The sequence below is a fragment of the Caloenas nicobarica genome, chromosome 6 (genome assembly GCF_036013445.1).
Source record: "Caloenas nicobarica isolate bCalNic1 chromosome 6, bCalNic1.hap1, whole genome shotgun sequence".
NCBI classification, from domain to species: domain Eukaryota; kingdom Metazoa; phylum Chordata; class Aves; order Columbiformes; family Columbidae; genus Caloenas; species Caloenas nicobarica.
In genome coordinates, this window is record NC_088250.1 from 32,005,675 (window position 1) to 32,023,559 (window position 17,885).

The 17,885-nt window shown below is 46.0% G+C and overlaps 1 protein-coding gene across 1 annotated transcript in view; it reads right to left on the reverse strand.

The window, feature by feature from the left end:
* Positions 1-4,922, reverse strand: part of SLC12A8 (solute carrier family 12 member 8) — a 47,639-nt gene extending 42,717 nt beyond the window's left edge. The window contains exons 1-3 of the mRNA XM_065637897.1: positions 4,851-4,922; positions 3,928-4,074; positions 859-1,050 (exon numbers count right to left, since the gene is read on the reverse strand). Coding sequence (XP_065493969.1) covers positions 859-1,050; positions 3,928-4,074; positions 4,851-4,922 — 411 coding nt within the window. The remainder of the gene's footprint in view (positions 1-858; positions 1,051-3,927; positions 4,075-4,850) is intronic.
* Positions 4,923-17,885: the final 12,963 nt, after the last annotated feature.

The following is a 17,885-nucleotide window of genomic DNA, read 5'->3' on the forward strand; positions in this document are numbered from 1 at the left end:
AGGAAGGATTCTCATGTGTGGCCCATTTCCATATCTTGGCTTGTAACTGCGTTCAGTTTGTGTTTTATGGACACTTGTTTTTAATCTGGAGTGAAAGGACAAGAGGGGATTATTTTTGGTTTGGGGGTTTTTAAGGGTTTTTGGAGATTGCTGCAAGCCAGTCAGTTAAAAACAAACCTCAATATAAATGCTTCTCTGCTCACCACATTTTATACTGTTCATAATATCTTTATAGGGGGAGGGGGTTAAGTTACTGTGAGTTTAAGAGATTACTTTCCATTCTTTATATTTAGGACTTGTGTATTTCGGCGCTTCACCACCACGACGGCTCCTTTCAGAAAACCCAGAACTGTGACTTTCGGATCTCCAGAAGTCACTCGGCTGTGGCCCTCACCGCTGCCCAGCCCTCCTCCCACACCAGCTCCCCTTCTGTGGCTCCTGCAGAGAAGCAGCCAAGGCTTGCCCGGTCCCCGAGGGCACCGGGAACACGCCAAGACCAACCTGCCAGCCCACAGCCGCCCGCTGGGCTTTAGGTGGCCACCCTGGCCTCTCTCCCTTTGCTTTAAATCACATCTCTCACCAGCAAGGACATGTCCTGGCACTGCGGGTAATTTGGGATGGGAGGGCATGTCCTGCATGTTCAAACACCCAGTTCCTCCACCGTTGTGACCCATGCCAGGCGGCGTATTGCCCTGCACAGACTTGCTCGTGGGGAGCAGAGTGGGGCTGAATGGTCCCTGCGGTGCTCCCCCTTGATGGAGCATTACTGGGATTGTACTTGTGGCAGGAAAGCACGAGATTAATATCTTCATTGCAAAGTTTTTAAATTTTCTTTAAGTAACTTTTTTTTTTAGTTACCTGGCCAAAAATATAAAGGAGGCCAATGGTCCCCCCTACTTGACCTCCAAGGACAGTAGAAATCATAGAGTAGACTCCTCCATTTCCGATGCTGCACTTCTCACACACCCCAATTCCAGATAAGACTGTCACCAGGGCAACGAGGATGACAAAGGACACCAGAAACATGCCCATCACAATGCCAGTGTTTCCCTGGAATGAAAAAAAAAAAAAAAAAGAAAACACCCATAAATAAAGATCAACTCACACCATGAAGATTAGTCAAGAAGAAAAAAGGACCTATCTGCTCCTAGTCACTAGTGATCAATGAATCTTGAGTCACCACAGATCAAAATAAAAAACACACACCCCTACTTATCTAATTAACGTAACTGATTGCCAGATTTACAGATCCAATTAACACCCCTCTGAAGAAGACTTGACTCATCCTGGGGCTGAACAGACCTTTGCATGATCAGGTTCTGCTTCGCCACCAAGCTCTTGCATGAATCACTGATTTTGTCCTCTGGTTCAAAAAGAAGTCAAACGATTCAGCCACTATGGTCAGGGCATTGCTGCCTATTTGCATGTTTTAGAACAACATGCTTTAAAAAAGCAAAAAGCCACCGTCGTAACGAAAAATAGTTTCAAAATTGAACCTTTGGGAGTTGCGACAGCTGATTTATTAACAGCATCAAGCTCGCATTTTAATTTTTCAGAACATTTAACTTTAAAAGCTCTGATCCTTCCAAACAATGAGACACCAAAGAACAAAAGCCCAAAAGCAACACGGCGTGGAAGATCAATAACAGTCTCACAAACCAGGACACGCTGGCCCTTCTCTGCAGGACATAAGCCGAGGGGCGGGCAGGTCTCACTCTCCTGGTCCTCAGGAAAGTTTTGTCCAGAGGATTCACCCCACTGAACAACCAACCATCCTGCTTGGGGTGGAGGGAGAGCCCTGGGAGCAGCTGCTGCACCAGCCATGGTCCCACTGCGGGGTGAGGAGCAAAAGCCTCTGAACAAACCCAGCGGCAGGTCCCTGGTTGGGAAAATCTCCCCTGTTTTGGGGGTTCAGTTTGCCATTTGGGTCAGATTTTCAGAAAGAGAAGTCGCTTAGTACCTCCAAAAGCATTCAAGCACCTCTTCCGAGCTCAGGACCTCCCAACCCTCTTGCACACGGCTGTGATTTATTTTCCAGGGTCAAAAGTTTTCCCTTGTGCTCCAGCCCACCTTCCCCTGCTGACAAATCGCTCAGCCCCATGTACAGCAATTCCAACTGCTCGAACAGAAATCTCCTCCAGTGCCCAGTGCTTCATTAGCATCTGGCTTCCCTTCCCCTGCCTTTACTCATATTGCAGCCCATCTCCACCTCCCTCCTTTCCAACCTTGCTCCCGCAATGCTCATTTCTGAGGTCATGCAAGCCTTGATGGGGTTTGTTTACCGCCAGCACTAAAAGGCTGCTCCTCAGCTTTGGGGTTGGTTGAAATCCCAGATTTGATTTTTTTTATTTTATTTTGTGAAAAAACAGAAACATATCCAGGATGTTGCTATCGTCATAAAATCCTATTTTGGTTCAGCATCCCGCTGCCTTTGACAGGGGCTTTAGCTGGTCAGTAGGGAATGGAGCCAAGGATTGCTAAAAATGCAGCTGCTGGCTGGGTCAGCACCACAGCCCACTAGAACCCCATACTCCTGTTTTAAAAGGACAATTGTTCTTTTTCTTCAACAACTTACACTTAGGTTAAAAGGGTTAATAAACATGACATGCTTCAGTTAAAAAAAAAATAGCACACGTAGGTAAACATAGACGTAGCCTTGGGCTTTTCCAGGATCTGCTGGTTGCACTAGGCTATGGCAGCAGCAAGTTAATGGGCAATGCAATGGTTCCCGCAGAAGTAAGGGTTAACACAAAGACCAGGGCGGAAGGCTGGACTCACAGCAACATCAGCCAGCAGAGAAAGTGAGAAGAAAAAGCCTCATTAAACACCGATGCCTATTTATGCATGCGTGCTGGAAGGGGTTAGTGCAGCTTTACAATAGTTGTTGGACATTTCGACAAGATTCGGGTCCCCTGGAACTGCAAAGCTTTACCAGCCCCAGCTCTGCAAATGTATAGCACAAGCCTGACTCTGCAAACGACTGGAGATGTGACCGTCCTCTGCCAGGGGAGCTCCCTGCCAACCCCGACTTCTCCTCCCTTCCCTTTCATGCTGCTTCCAGCTGTTTCAGTTTTTCTTTTTATTTACTGGCTTTATTTTTATTTGCATTTGTTCCAGCAGTAACTTGCTTTCAAAGGAGACGTGAAGAAAATAAGATCAAGAGGAAAAGGGAGCTAGGAAAATCATCCCAACTTCTCCACCACGATGGCCACAGCTCCCCTCAAAGCCTCCAGCAAAGACATTCTCAATACAGACTGCAAGTGTTTTCCTGCTCGTTTTGGAAGATGTCCACCATGTCTGTGACATGAACTTGTGCCTCTGACATGAACTCTGCCCAAAGCTCAAATTCCAGTCGTCCCTGGAGGATCTTTCCTTCTTCTAAGGGGAAATTTTAGAGGATAATACAACATTTTGCATCTGGAGGGACACAGAGACACTCTTCCAGGTTCTGACCCTCAGTGAGATGCTGTTCTGGATCCATAAGTGGACATCGCTTTGATAGCAATGACAATTGACCCTAAGGATTGTCATTCGAGACATCAGGGACTCCACACCGACGTGTTTGGAAGAGACCCGCTTCAGTGGCGTTGGAAAGATAGCAGAGTAGCTCTGACTACGGCAATATATTACCTGAAAAGCAGTTTTTTCATCTCAACAATACGACACAAGGGTGTCCCTGTTCATTGTCAAGGTTGGCTGTGTTTTTCTTTATCTCTCCTAAAGCTAAAATAGGAAACCACTTACAAAGACCGCTTTAGCTTTTCATTTTAGGGGAACTTTTTGAAATGCTAAAAGATACCATAGGACATAAGCAATGCCTAAAGTGAGCAGCACAGAATACAAAACACCTGGGTGGTGATAGAGGTACAAAGTAAGGAGGTGAGGAGGAAAATGCCTATTCACAAGTTCAACCAAGTCAGCACTCACCACAAGCCATCCCGTCCTCAGGAAAAGAACCACTCCAAAAATGTTGATCATGCAGGAGGTGAAGACACCATCCCATGTTCCAAACAGCACTGGCTCCCACACAAACAGCTGGATCTTCCACCAGGGCTTGGTCTGCGTTTGAGATACCTAGAGGAAAGCAAAGCCTTGGGTTTTACTTCTTGTGCTTTACAGGCAGGCTGCTGAAGAGGTGGAACAGCCAGGCAGCAGCAGCGGGATGGCCACCATGAGCTGCTAAGACACCACTTTGTGCAAATTGTCTCCAAGATGAAGGGGCAGCAGAGCTGTTGGGATCCCTGGGCCCTGGAAGAGATGGTTCCCAGTAATATCCTATTTATATTCTTGTAGCATAACCAGCAAATTAACCCCATTGATGATGTTACATGAATCAAAAACACCATTCAAGGGGGTCCTTCACAAAGCCTGCAGCTGTATGTTGTGCTTTTCCTTCTGTCCCTGCCAAGCACCCCACCAAGACAGGCAGGGTCCTCAGTGCACCGGAGAAGTCTCTTAGGTGAGATGACAAACCAGGCTGGACAGACTGGGACTGACAGAGTCGGTTAAGATGTCCTGCCCACCACACACAGCCATCTCCCACAGATCTATGGATCAGGACATCTCGTTTCTAGAGAAGATACAGGAGTCGAGTACACAGGACACCAGTGAATTTTGGAGCTGCTGGAACCAAGAGCCGAAACTCCAGGTTGCAGCTCTCCCACTGCAACTCTGGAGTCACATCTCCTTTCTCCCTTTCTAAATAAAGCCCCGCAGGTTTACATAGCGGCAAGAAGAGTAGCTTTGTTACTTCAGCTCTGTTTACCAGCCACGGAGATGACCAGGAGGAGGTAAAGAGACCACCAGAGATGGAAACTTGGGCTATGAAGGGAAACGGCTCTCCAACATACCTGCTGTGCTTCCTCGTGGAACAGTTCTTGGACATACCCCTCACTTCTGGCACCATTCCGGCTGAACATCATATCCTTGGTGTTGCCTCCACCTGCCCAACACGCAGCTCCAACACTACAACGGGTGAGGCTGATCCCAGCAGATCAGCTATGCTCCTCCATCAAACTCCTGCAGTGCTGGATCCTCCGTTGCAGAAGATTCATGATTTTATTGCAGTCACTGTGAAAGCAGGGAAGACAGAAGACACCGCTGTCACTTTCTGAGCCTGCAGAAGCACAAGGTTATTACCCAGACAGAGCTGACAGCGGCTCGTAGCAGATGCTGAACCGCAGGGTGACACCAGAGCAAGCAGAGAGCGATACTCCCGCAGCACCATCCCAGAGCCTGCCCGCGGCACAGGCTCCATCATCAGCTCCATGTTTAACAGTCTTTGGTGGCCTTTTCTCAATCTATCCACACTCCTGGCGTCCCCAGCATCCTGCAGCACCAGTTTCACAGCTTCACTGTGTGCTGCCTGGGAAAAGTGTTTCCTTTGGCTGGGTTCACATCACACACCTGGTAATTTCATTCCGTGCTCTGGTGACACAGGACACATGGACCATTCACTTCCCAGCACCACTAAACACCTCACCGCCTTGGTCGTACCCCCTTCAGCTGTACCTTTGGCAGACTAGAGTCCTGCCGATGTAATCTCTCCCCTGACGAGTGAACTCATTACCCCACTCTGTCCCTCTTCCAGCACAAGGCAGAGCTGGAACTGGAGCAGCTGAAGGTGTCCACCACCACAGACCCACATGCTGCATTCCTGATGCTCTCAGCCACATCCCCTGCACTGATGTACAGGAGCATTTCTTCATGGTCGTACCCACGTTGGAGGTACAGTCGTCTCGTCTGCAGTGGCCCAACTTCAGATTTTTACCTGCCACAGGCAGACTCTGGCAGTGGTCAGGCTTATACACACCATGTGTGTACCAAGAAAGCAGCATCAGGCTTTATTTCAAGGATAACAACTTAAACCATCTTTATGGAAGGGGAAAGCTAGCACAAGCATTCCTCTGCCTCAAAATTGCTGGTTCCTCTCCTTATTGGGGTGGTTTTCACACGAAGTTCTCTCTCTAATTATGGAGAGCTGCTTTTATATACCTCTCTCCAGGCGGCTGCAAGTCTTAACTTTCCCCAAATGGCTCTGTGATGGCCAGCAACCAGTTGCCCACGGTCTCCCATGCCAATTGCCAACAGAGCTTTTCTGGCCATTCCTCAGCACAGCTACACCCTGCCCAGGTAAGACAAGGAGGGCTGCAGCCAGAGGGGAGCAAGACGTGCTCCACAGCTGCGGAGAGGGCAGTTTGTCTGGATCATTGGCTCCCCTGGGGCTGACAGTTTCCCATCCAGTTGAGCTCACACACTTACAAGAACCAACCACGGTCACACATGGCTCGTACCAGTGGATGGACACCTTTCTTCAGACTAGAGACCAAATTTACCATGGGCACAGCGTAGGAATCTCTGACTCCTCCACATTACAACCTACGGAGACAAGACAACTAAAAGAATGTGCTTTTCCTATTTCACAGGGACAGACATACAGAAACTACTTTGCGTCACTCAAGATTTCTCCATCAAGGTCTGAAGCCCAGCTCCCAGATTAGCACTTTCAACATCCTGCCTTTATTACTCTACTATTAAACACCCATTAATAAATAACCAGTGCTTGCTGCTGCTCCACCACGGTGTTCCAGCTGCAGAAGGTCTCCTGTGGCTGGGGTACAATGGCCAGCACAGGAGGTTTTTCTTCACCCTGTCCACGTGGCCGGTTAAGCAGCACCAAAGCCGTAAGAGTTCATTGATTCCCTGCTGCTCCCTCCCCTCTTTTTGAAGCAAATAATCCTTCACAATATCACAAATGACTGCTGTTACGGGGAGACTGGGGCTTCAAGCAGGGCAGAAGCAGCAGGAGCAGATGAATGCTAAAGAAAACAAAGCTCATGGTTTTTATGCAAATAGCTGTAGTAATAAAAGGAAGAAAATACACAACAGGAAACAAGATTATAATAGCCATACTCTGCTAAAATTCCCCGACACAGCCCTTCCTCAACAGAGATGTCCCTCAGTAAAGGACTCACTGTGGCCACTCAAACTCTTCACCAGCAGCTCCAGCTGGATGGGGAAAGCCCAGGGAGGCTGCAGCCCCCGGCTGCCCTGAACCCTCTGCCCAGGCAGCCCGGGGATGGTTCCAACCCTGGCAGCAGCTCAGGGTGGCTGAAGCCGCTCATTCAGTGTTCCCGGTGTGTAACCACAGGTAGGTTTGATGCAGCCGTGTTATCAGTCTGAAACGTGCGCGATAACAGAGAGAAGGGTTCCAGCACAGATTTCACACCTGGAACTCACCTTGCAGGAAATTATAGAATCATAGAATCATTCTGGATGGAAGACACCCTCATGATCACTGTGTCCAACCATTAAATGCTACCCTCCTGGACATTTAAACCCCCTTATCTCACAATTTCCTTCCATTTTCTGAGCATTAAAACCCTTCTCCTGCCTTGTGCTCCCGTGCTCTTTCTGCTTATTCCCACTTGTGTCAGTGTAAGTGCTTTTTCTCCTCTGCAATTGCAGGAAATTACCTCTCCACTATTGCTTCTCCGCAGCACTTCCAGCCACCTAATACCTTATTACTCAATTCTGCAATTGTTTACATCCCTCCTCAACGTATGGGTCCATTCAGCCCTACGTGGCAACCGAAGCAAACACAGGAGGGGTGTAAAGCGCAGAAGCGAGAGCTGAGCAAACATACCAGGACGGCAGCTGCACACACAGCCACGTCCCAGTCCACGCGACACGCACGCATTTTTGGGTCTGAAAGTGGAAAGTCCTTGGGGCAGGAGCCTTCATCTCGTCCCACGCAGCATGCAACCAGCAGAGCACAATTTTTAAGCTGCTGCACAGCAGAGAGATGTTTTCGGGCAGTATTATCTATCTAGGTTACCGACCCAGCGGAAGCTTTTTCTGCTATACACACCAGCCAGCCAAAAAAGCCAAACTGGCACAAATTTCCTCTAATATAAGTAAGCCTCTAACTCACAAGTTAATTGCATTACTTTTCCTGAAGTTTCTGCCAAAGACACTAACTGGTCTATAAATTAAAGAAGAATGGTTGTTTTAACCTTTCCATACCATTTAGCACTCAAAAGAGCAGAAGAGCATTAGCAAAGCTCCTCGCAGAAACATTACACAGGCTCATCTCCCTTTCCTGCGACACTTCTATGTTTAATTACAAAACCAGATTCCTACAGATGAAACTTCCCTGCCCTCCGCATCCTTTCAAAGCAATAATATTTTATCAATCGTAACATTAAAGCCACTTCTGAGCTAAGTGTCGCTGCTCTGAGCTACTCAACAGCTGGCTGGTCTTAAAGAGGAAAGGTTAACGCCTTCCCAAGCAAGACGGCGGGTGGTCCCGCGACCCCCGAAACCTCCGTCCCTGCCAGAGGAGGTGCTTCCAAACCTCCTCCCTCAAGGGACCCAGCAGCCAACAGCACTTCGGCTTTAATAAATCCCCTCAACTCCTCTCCAGGTCAAGTTCTTAAAAACATCTAATTTCGGGGACCCTGAGGAAGGCAGGAATTAAAGGGAAATAAAGCAGCCAGAAGGTAATGCCATGCACAGGAGCGCTCGGTTATTCCCAGTTATTCATTTACTCCAATAGCCAGGAGAATTACCCAACTCTTATTGTTTCTACATATCCCTGCAGCGTAACTAACTCTGCGGAACACGAGAGGCAGGAAAGCAGCCCGGGCTCACCCCAGCAGCTTTAATTTCCCGGTGTGGTCAGACAGCTTCGGTTTTGCAGAGGCCGTGGTGCTGCCAACACCTTCGTGCCTCCGGCCCATCGCTGCACCGGGGCTGCGCCCACCCCTTCCTGGAGAACACTGCGAGCACCTGCTCCCTCTTCCTTTTTTTTTTTAATTCCTTTTCTGCCTATTTTCTTTTTCTGCCTTTCTCCCTGATTTTTTTGCTTTCCTTTGCCTTTTTTTATTGTTGTTGTATGGTTGGTTGTTTTGGTTGGTTGTTTTCCTCTTGATTTGCCTTTTTCCTTTATTTTGCCTTTTTCTCTTTTAATTTGCCTTTTTTTCCCATTTAATTTGTCTTTCTTTTTTCATTTTCCCTTTTTCATTTTTCATTTTTCCTTTTCCCTTTTTCATTTTTCCTTTTAATTCGCCTTTCCTTTTTCTTTCGCCTCTTTTTCCTTTTAATTCGCCTTTCCTTTTTCTTTCGCCTCTTTTTCCTTTTAATTCGCCTTTCCTTTTTCTTTCGCCTCTTTTTCCTTTTAATTCGCCTTTCCTTTTTCTTTCGCCTCTTTTTCCTTTTAATTCGCCTTTCCTTTTTCTTTCGCCTCTTTTTCCTTTTAATTCGCCTTTCCTTTTTCTTTCACCTCTTTTTCCTTTTAATTCGCCTTTCCTTTTTCTTTCACCTCTTTTTCCTTTTAATTCGCCTTTCCTTTTTCTTTCGCCTCTTTTTCCTTTTAATTCGCCTTTCCTTTTTCTTTCACCTTTTTTCCTTTTGCCTTCTTTTCCTTTTAATTCGCCTTTTTTCTTTTGCCTTAATTCACCTTTCTTTTTTCCTCTGCACTTTTTCCTTTTAATTTGCATTTATTTTCTAATTTTTTTTTCTTTTCCTTTTTTTTCCCCCCCCTCTCTTTTATTTTTCAGCTTTTCCTTCCCCCGTTTCCTACCCACACCCCCGCCTCCCACCCCGAGCGAGCTACTGCACCGCCCCGGCCGGCCGGAGCAGCGGGCAAAGCAACGCGAAGCAAAGCAACGCAAAGCAAAGCGCGGTGCCCCCCGCACGGTCCCCGCCGCTTGGCGTTGCGTCCCCCCCCTCTCCCGCTCGGCCCCGTCGCGCTGGGGCGCGGGTGCCCCCGCCGCCCCGGCCCCACTCACTCATTCACTCGCTCACTCACCTGCGCCGCCCGCCGTCCCGCCCCGCCGCCTCCCGAGCGGGGCCGTCCCCGGGCGCTGCCACGTCTACCCGGGCAGCGCTGCCCGCCCCGGGCCGGGCGCTGGAGCTCGGTCCCGGGCAGCCCCTGCCCGCCGGGGCCGCTTGGTCGACCCGGTTCCGAGCGTTTCCACTCGGGGCCGGAGAAAGCGCCGGGCGGTTCTCGCGGGAGGGGCTGAGACAGCGCGGTGCCAAAGCGGTGGGCAGCGGCACACGGATCGCTGAGTGCGGGAAGCCGAACTAATTAGGGTTCAGGAGCAGAATTACACTAAATTTGACGTTCTCAGGAGGCCGGCAAAAAGTATAAATAATGAAATTCAGAGCTGCTTGGCTTCAGCAGGAGGGAAAGCTGCCGACCGCGGGGACGCGGGACTCGGGTCCTGCACCCGAGCAGCTGCAACCTGGTTTCAATACGAACTCACTTCAGCGTAACTTCCCTGTTCAGGACTGCCAAGAAACCCTGTGACCCTGCGTAGACAAAGCTCCATCTGAACTAAAGGCACAAATTTTGGATAGTCTCAATGTAAACAGGATTAAATCTAAAGCTAGACACCCTTCCTTAGAGCTTGAATAGCAGTCACTGACTTATTTTACTTCCAAAACAAAGTAAGCCAAAATGAGTTAGGGCCATTTTAATTTTCAATAAAGTATCCATACAAGACATCAGGTAGTCTAGCGAACCCACTTTGATTTTCCAGAGTGTCCCACAGAGGCAAGATGTAAACAAGCCTTTACTCTTGGGCAGACACAGCAAGGACAGGCGAGTGGCAGAAAAGGAAAGCAAGAGTTCAGAGAAGACAGGTGCTTCTCAAAGGAGGGGAAAGCCTAAATGAGGAAATCAGCAGGTATCTATCTCCCCGAGACATTCCATTTCTGGAATATTTTGGAAGCTCTCCTCCAGCTTCCTTATCTTTACACTCTTCACAACTATACGGGAACAGGTTCAACCACATTATCTCATCTTGAGGGCCAGTGCAAAATCTGCAATAAGTATCTTCGATTCGTTGCAGAGCTGGTGAACAGCCAGTAATTCACTGAGGATGGAGCCCCGGGACTTGCCTGCAGGCACGTCTGCCCCTACGCACATGTGTGCACGTTGTGCAAGAGCCAAAGAGGTTTCTGGAAATAAAGACTGCAGGAATCTCACAAAAGGTATTTTCAAGGAACACATTGACACATTAAAATCATAGAACCACAGAATCATTTTTGTTGGAAGACAACCTTGAGATCACGAAATCCAACCATTAACCTGACACTGTCACTAAACCACGTCCTTAAGAACCCCATCTACACGTCCTTTAAACACCTTCAGGATGGTGACTCCACCACTGCCCTGGGCAGCCTGTTCCAATGCCTGACAACCCTTTCTGCGAAAAATTCTTTCCTAATATCTAATCTAAACCTCTCCCTGGCACAACTTGAAGCCATTTCCTCTCATCCTATCACTTGTTACTTGGGAGAAGAGACCAACCCCCTCCATGCTCCAACCTCCTTTCAGGCAGTTGCAGACAGCGATCAGGTCTCTCCTCAGCCTCCTGTTCTCCAGGCTGAACAGCCCCAGTTCCCTCGGCCTCTCCCCATCACACTTGTGCTCCAGACCCCTCACCAGCTCCATTCCCTTCTCTGCACTCTCTCCAGCACCTCAATGTCTTTCCTGTAGTGAGGGGCCCAAAACTGAACACAGGATTCGAGGTGCGGCCTCACCGGTGCTGAGTACAGGGGGACAATCACTGCCCTGGTCCTGCTGGCCACACAATTCTTCACCAAGCACCGCTGTTAAAAAGCACTTTCAGGAGTGCTTGGCCTTGGTCTCCGTCTGATCCTATTTAAGCCATGGCAATTTTCAACGTTTTCCTTCTTGGCAAAAGAACCCAATTGGCAGCACTGCTGCAGCGGGGCCGCCTGCGCTCCCGAGGAGCACGCTGCTTTTCCATACTCAGCACATGAGCAAAACCACAGAGTGACATACGCTGTCACTTCTCCAAGGGCAACCAACAAGTGGCAGTTGTGCAAAGCGGTTTGCTTTCTTTAAAGAACAGGCTCTGCAAATACAGAGGTAACCTGAATGCAAGAGAAGCGGCTCTAACTGAGATTATTTGTAATATGTGGTCATGTGGAACGGTATAAACTGCCCCAGCACACGCTCGGGATGGCTGCGTGACGCACAGCGGGCTCGGCCACCGGTGTGCTCATGCAAGCCTTCCTCTGCACTGCTCCGAGGTCTACACCACCTTCCAGGAAAACTATCGCAAACCATTTGAGAAAGTTTTAGAAAAGGCCTAATTAAAAATTCTCTGCCCTTATGCTGCGTACCTTAGCTCTACTGGAAGGAAAAGGGGGGGGAAAATGCAACTAAAAGCTAAAATGGTTTTATCAATTTATCTTGTGTGCTTTTACAGCTAGCAGTGAATGCTGCAAGTTGCATAGACCACCAGGAGTCCTCCTCTTTGAGTTACGCAGGTCCTCAGGACTGCCCGATGCAGCATCTGAAGCCTGGCTGACCTGATTACTGGACATCCCGAACTGTGATTTGAGAACTTTCGATAGTCCGTGTGGTGTCGCTTTGTGGAAACTGCTCCAGGGGATGGCATCCAGAGGCGGATTTAAGAGTGAGGGAGGTGACAAAAGCAAACGTGGGATAAAACAGTTAAAGTGTAAAATACAGGAGTGTCAAAAGATGCAAACATGGACCCCAGAAACAGAGAAAGTAGCAGCATGGAGGTCAGGCAGCAAGAGAAGATGTGAATTTGAAACATGCACAGGTCTGGGCCATCCTGTGAAATGTGGAAAGGATTGATTCTCAGTAGAATGGATTTATCACATACCGCATCACCGTCTTCTTCAGTTGCCAGACATACCCGTCTTTCCTAACACAGCACAAGCAAGCTGATTCCCATCGACACACACAGCACGAACTGGGAATAAACTGCACCATTTAGCTAATCACATTGCTTTGTGACCTACCAACAAACCCTAGGTCAACAGTAAAATGGGCCATTACACATAAATAGTATATTTCTAGACAAAATGAAGAGCCGGCCTTTTTCTGTTCAAATTCACTAATAGCTATGAACTGTAAAATAATTTGCTTTTAAAATGCATTCTACCTGATTTTGTTCAGTCCGTGTATGCAGCGGTTATCAATATAGCACCTGAGCATCGCCACAAACAACATTCTTGTTTCAACTCCTTAAAACAGAGTTCCAGGCAACAAGAAGGACTCTCAGAGCCAGCACTGCCAAAGTGTGTTTCCGTACCCGACAGGAGGACTCGCACTGTCCTCGTGGCTCATTTTCAAGTATCTGCAACATCCACCATTCCAGCTACATGCTTGAGTAGGTGACTGATCATCCCATTTATTTTGATTTGACACTTTCCTTTAAGCTAACAAATTACCGTCTTAAAGAAAATCCTCCCGAGTCCTGTTTTGGAAGAAAAGATCACTTTGGCACACTGGTATCGTTGACCTTGCTCATCCATCTTCCCCAGCTGCAACTTTCTTAGGCTGTTCTGATCAATCACTAGCTTTATAACAAAAGAAGCTTTCAAGAACTGGCAAGACAAATAGAAAATACAGGACTTGAGAGAAAACAAACAAGTCATCCTTTGAGCTTCTCATGACATCCCCTGCTTTGCTCTCACACGTTACCGCAGGGTTGTGATTACCTTGCAATTACCCTGAATGTATTCTCAGCACTCCTAGCCATTACTTCATCATCTCTCGTGACTTAGTTTATCTTGTGACAAGACAGACTGATTAAGGAAGTGCTGCTCCTGAAGAGCTTTCAGAGTATAAAAAAATATACATCTTGAACAGTTGTTATTCATATTAAAACGCATAAATATATATATATACACAAAATAAATTACACTGCTAAAATAATGGAATCCTCTTGGTTTCACTTAAGCCAAGCTAGTGCTTTTGAACCAACAGCAGCTAGAAAAACTCTTGTTACTTCTGTCTCTCTGAAACGGCCCTAACCATGAAAAAAATAGAAAAACCTATATGTAAATGAAAGTGAAAATGTTTTCAGTGGCACAGCCCGCATTTCCATAGCTGGGCCAGTTTACCTTTCTCAGGCTACACCCCAGAGCAGGTATTACCTCCTCTAATTGAAGGCAGCTACGCACAAGCTACTGCCAAATATACCAGCACAGAGCTTGGTTTGGAACCAGGCACCCACCTTTCCAGCTGAGGCTTGGAAGGTGCAGCCGCTGCCAAACAAAAGCTGAGCCGCTTTGCTACCAGAAGGCAGCAGAGTACGATTATCACGCAGAAACGCACCCTGGCTCTCCTGTGTAAGGCAGGCAGAGCTGCCTGGGGAGATGGACTCCAAGCAGCAAAACCAGCAGTCACCTGTTCACCCAGCAAACACCCAGAAGGAAGCACAAATAACAGAGGGAAGAAGGGGATGCCGTGCTTTTTGCACAATGTGCACGGCGGCCGACACGGGCAACGGCCAGGTAGTTTGCCAGACTGCAGAAGATACACACACGCCCCCCCCATTTTAAAACAGAACCTCACCAAATCGTCGTGTTTAATTTCTGCCAGTGACTCATGCGTATGTGCATGTGACTGCATTAGAAATTCAAAAGCCGGAGCAGATGCTGCAGGAGGGATGTCACGAACGTGAAGCCCAGCGCTGATGTGGGAGGGGAAAGGTGCTGCAGAGACGCACCTGCGCGAGCCGGGCAGGGCCGGTGTCTGCAGGACAACACGCACCAGCTCTGCTTTAAGCCCGTGTTCCCGTGGAAAGCTTCTTCTGTAAACTCCGTATCTTGACAACTAAAGCAGACAAAAGAGCAAACAGTATTCTATAGGAAACTATCTTCTGTTGTTTCGGCAAGTGCAATGCAGAAGATAACTAACAAATGGACACTGTACCAGAACACCTTCCTAAGCCAACCCGCCTCCAAATCTACTTTCATAAACTTCTGACTATCCTGGAACTACAAAATAGTTGATCCTGCACAGTGCAAAAAAAATACTAATTTCAGAGAGAGCAAGATTTTTTTCAGCCCTCTAAATAAACAAATAACCAATCATTTTAACAGAAAACTGTTTCCTTCTCCTAGCAAAAAGTAAAGCTAATTTAATAGGTTTTTTCTCACTCAACACAAAATGTAGGCTCTATCAATTCTTTTTAACATCAAAATATTGAAAAATGTCTTCTTTTCACTATCGTTTTACTATTCAACAATTTTAATAACGAAATTCAATACACAGAAACTATCAGTTTTGATTTCTTATTTCCACCGCATAATTAAAAACAAATAAAAAAATCAGTATAACTAACGTAAGCAAACATAACAAAACAAAAGACAAGCAAGGTGGCTGAGTACTCCGGCACTGCTTACTCAGGCGTATTGCAGAGTGCAGCCACAGTTTAAAACTATTAAACATGACACAATTAAAAGCTATACTGGCTGGATGTTACCATACCACAGCAAGTTCTTGAGAGGTTATTTTCAAAACAAGACCGAAACACGCACACTAGAGCGGTAGCAAAACCAAGTCATATCGAGTCACATTGCTCCGTGTCAACAACCAAGTCACGTTGTCGCATTCACTCCGGACTTCAGAAGTAGGTAAAGGCACCACAAGACAGCAACAAGGGGACGAGAGGAGGGGGACAGAAGAAGGGGGACAGCAGTGGGACAGTTTTCCTCAGGCTGGTCCCAGCAGAAATCCCTGTGCCCATTTCATCCCCCGCTGCCTTTCAGCCAGCTCTGCTGGAGCTGCTGTCCCCCCAGGAGGACACCAGAGCAGATCTCCCGAGCGACCTTTCTCTGCTACCGCACCAATTCCATCACCTGGGTTAAAGCCCCTCAGAAGGGGTTTAGGCCAAGCCCAGACGAAAAGCTCCTCGGGCTCAGGCACCGCTGCCCAAGGGGCTGGTGGAGCCCCAGGGGCTCCCCGGACCTGCTGTGACAGACGTGGGGACCCCCTGGCACCCAACCCCACTCACTCTGCGCTTGTCCGATCACGGCTCAAGTCTTAGCACAGAACTTCACCAAGTTGTTGTTTTGGTTTGGTTTTTTTCCCCCTTTTTAAAAGGTATTTTGCGACTTTTACGTTTTCTTATACACAACTTGTTCTCATGCGAAGTAAAATCAACAGAGTCACACGTCACAAAAATCAGGTCTTTATCAGAACGGACCCTACCAAAAGATTCAAGGAAAACAATGCCTTTAACACACGAATAAATAAAGGTGAGAAAACTAAATTATCAGTAATTGGTGCTAGGGGGTTCTGTAAGTGCATAAATGCTATGGTCCTCAAGATTTTTAAAATATTTCCTTCAATGATAGAAAAAATTATGTAACAAATACTCTATGCTACACAGCTACAAAATGATGCAGTGCACACATGACATATAGTTATTCAATAGACTTAAAAACTTTCTTACAACTGAGATTAAAACAAAGTCCTGATTCTCATTCACCCGAAGAGTTGCTGACACTGAGTACGCGCCCTCCAGGGCAAACAGGAATCACCAAAGGAAAGCTGGTCTAACACAAGGTGTTTCTATTAAAGTGGTTCCAGTGCAATTTTCAAGAAGTCCAGGATTAAAATGAAGGTCAGATATTCTGTTTTCTATAACCAAAGGAGGCAAGAAGGATATCCAAAGGGGAAAAAAACTCAGATCTAAGTTTTATATGTCTCAAATCCAATATTTAAATATTTCATTTAATTGTTGAAAGTATCCACTTCAGTTCTTGCACAACAATACGTATCTTTACATGCCTTCATCTGTCTCATTAAGATTCTGTTTGAAATTATCTAACATGAAAAATGCTGCTAAGTCTATTCATAAAACAGTATTCTATATTTTTATTTTTCAAACAGCAAGTGACCACATTTAAAATGCATCATTTGCAAATATAAATTATCAAACTATTAGTTTAATTAAAAATAAAGCAAAAACATAACTTCCCTTAGTATCACAATACATAGAAGGGTATTATAAACCCCAAAAGACTAAGTTAACCATTAAGAAAACAATAATGTCAAAAGTGATGAAACTCATTAAGTCACTTAATGAATAAATCAATCCTAAGAATACAATACCATTTACCATGATTATGTTAAAAAAAAAAGCAATCTTTCATTGTATTATACAGATAAAACAATCAAATCCTTCATGCCACATTTTGTAAACCATGATATAAATTACACTCACAGTCAAATAAACAGGAAGAGTAACTCCCAAAATATTTTCAGTTGCTTTTAGGGCAGAAATAAAGGCAGAAATAGAATCATTTAAAATATATCAAGTTTAACCAAAAAAAAAAAATCATTTGGTCAAGCCTGCTATCCAAATAGTTTTGTTTCCTGCAAAACTATTTTTGTATTTTTTGAATTATGAAATTTAAATGTTTTACATATTAAATGTAAGCGATGTGTTGAACTACATTAAATCCTTTTATACTTGCATCATTCTTGCTATGAGACCCAAACACCTTTCACATACCTACACACACACACACACACACACAGTCTTGATATCAGGAAAATCCTCATTTCACAGGAATAAAGAAAGACTCACGTACTGATTTCTGTCAGAAACATAAGGAATATACAAATTCATACTTTTCAGGTTCCTACAAAACCATCTCTCACCTATATACATACTTTTACTGATGGAATTCAGGCTACGGTCTTTTGTCTGGTAATAAAGGGACGGAATAGATGTCGGATAAAGAAACACTGTATAATCATTGAAATCAACCTATTATCCTAAATTTATCTATATGGATTATTTTTTTATTAATAATTGAAATACAAAGAAGGCATATGGACTTCAGGAAAATAACACTATATCAGAAAATCCACTGTAACAGTGTTCCACTAAATATATCATCACGTTTTTCCTAACGCAGTTTCTTTTGTAACACTAGATCTCGTACTAACTTCTCTGTCTCCAAATCCATATTTCCAGGTCCAATTCAGCACTACATAGTATGCCTTCAAAATAAAAGGAGGTCACTTGCTTTATTGAATACCAAGTTTCCTTCCAGAGAGCATTAAAAGAAAG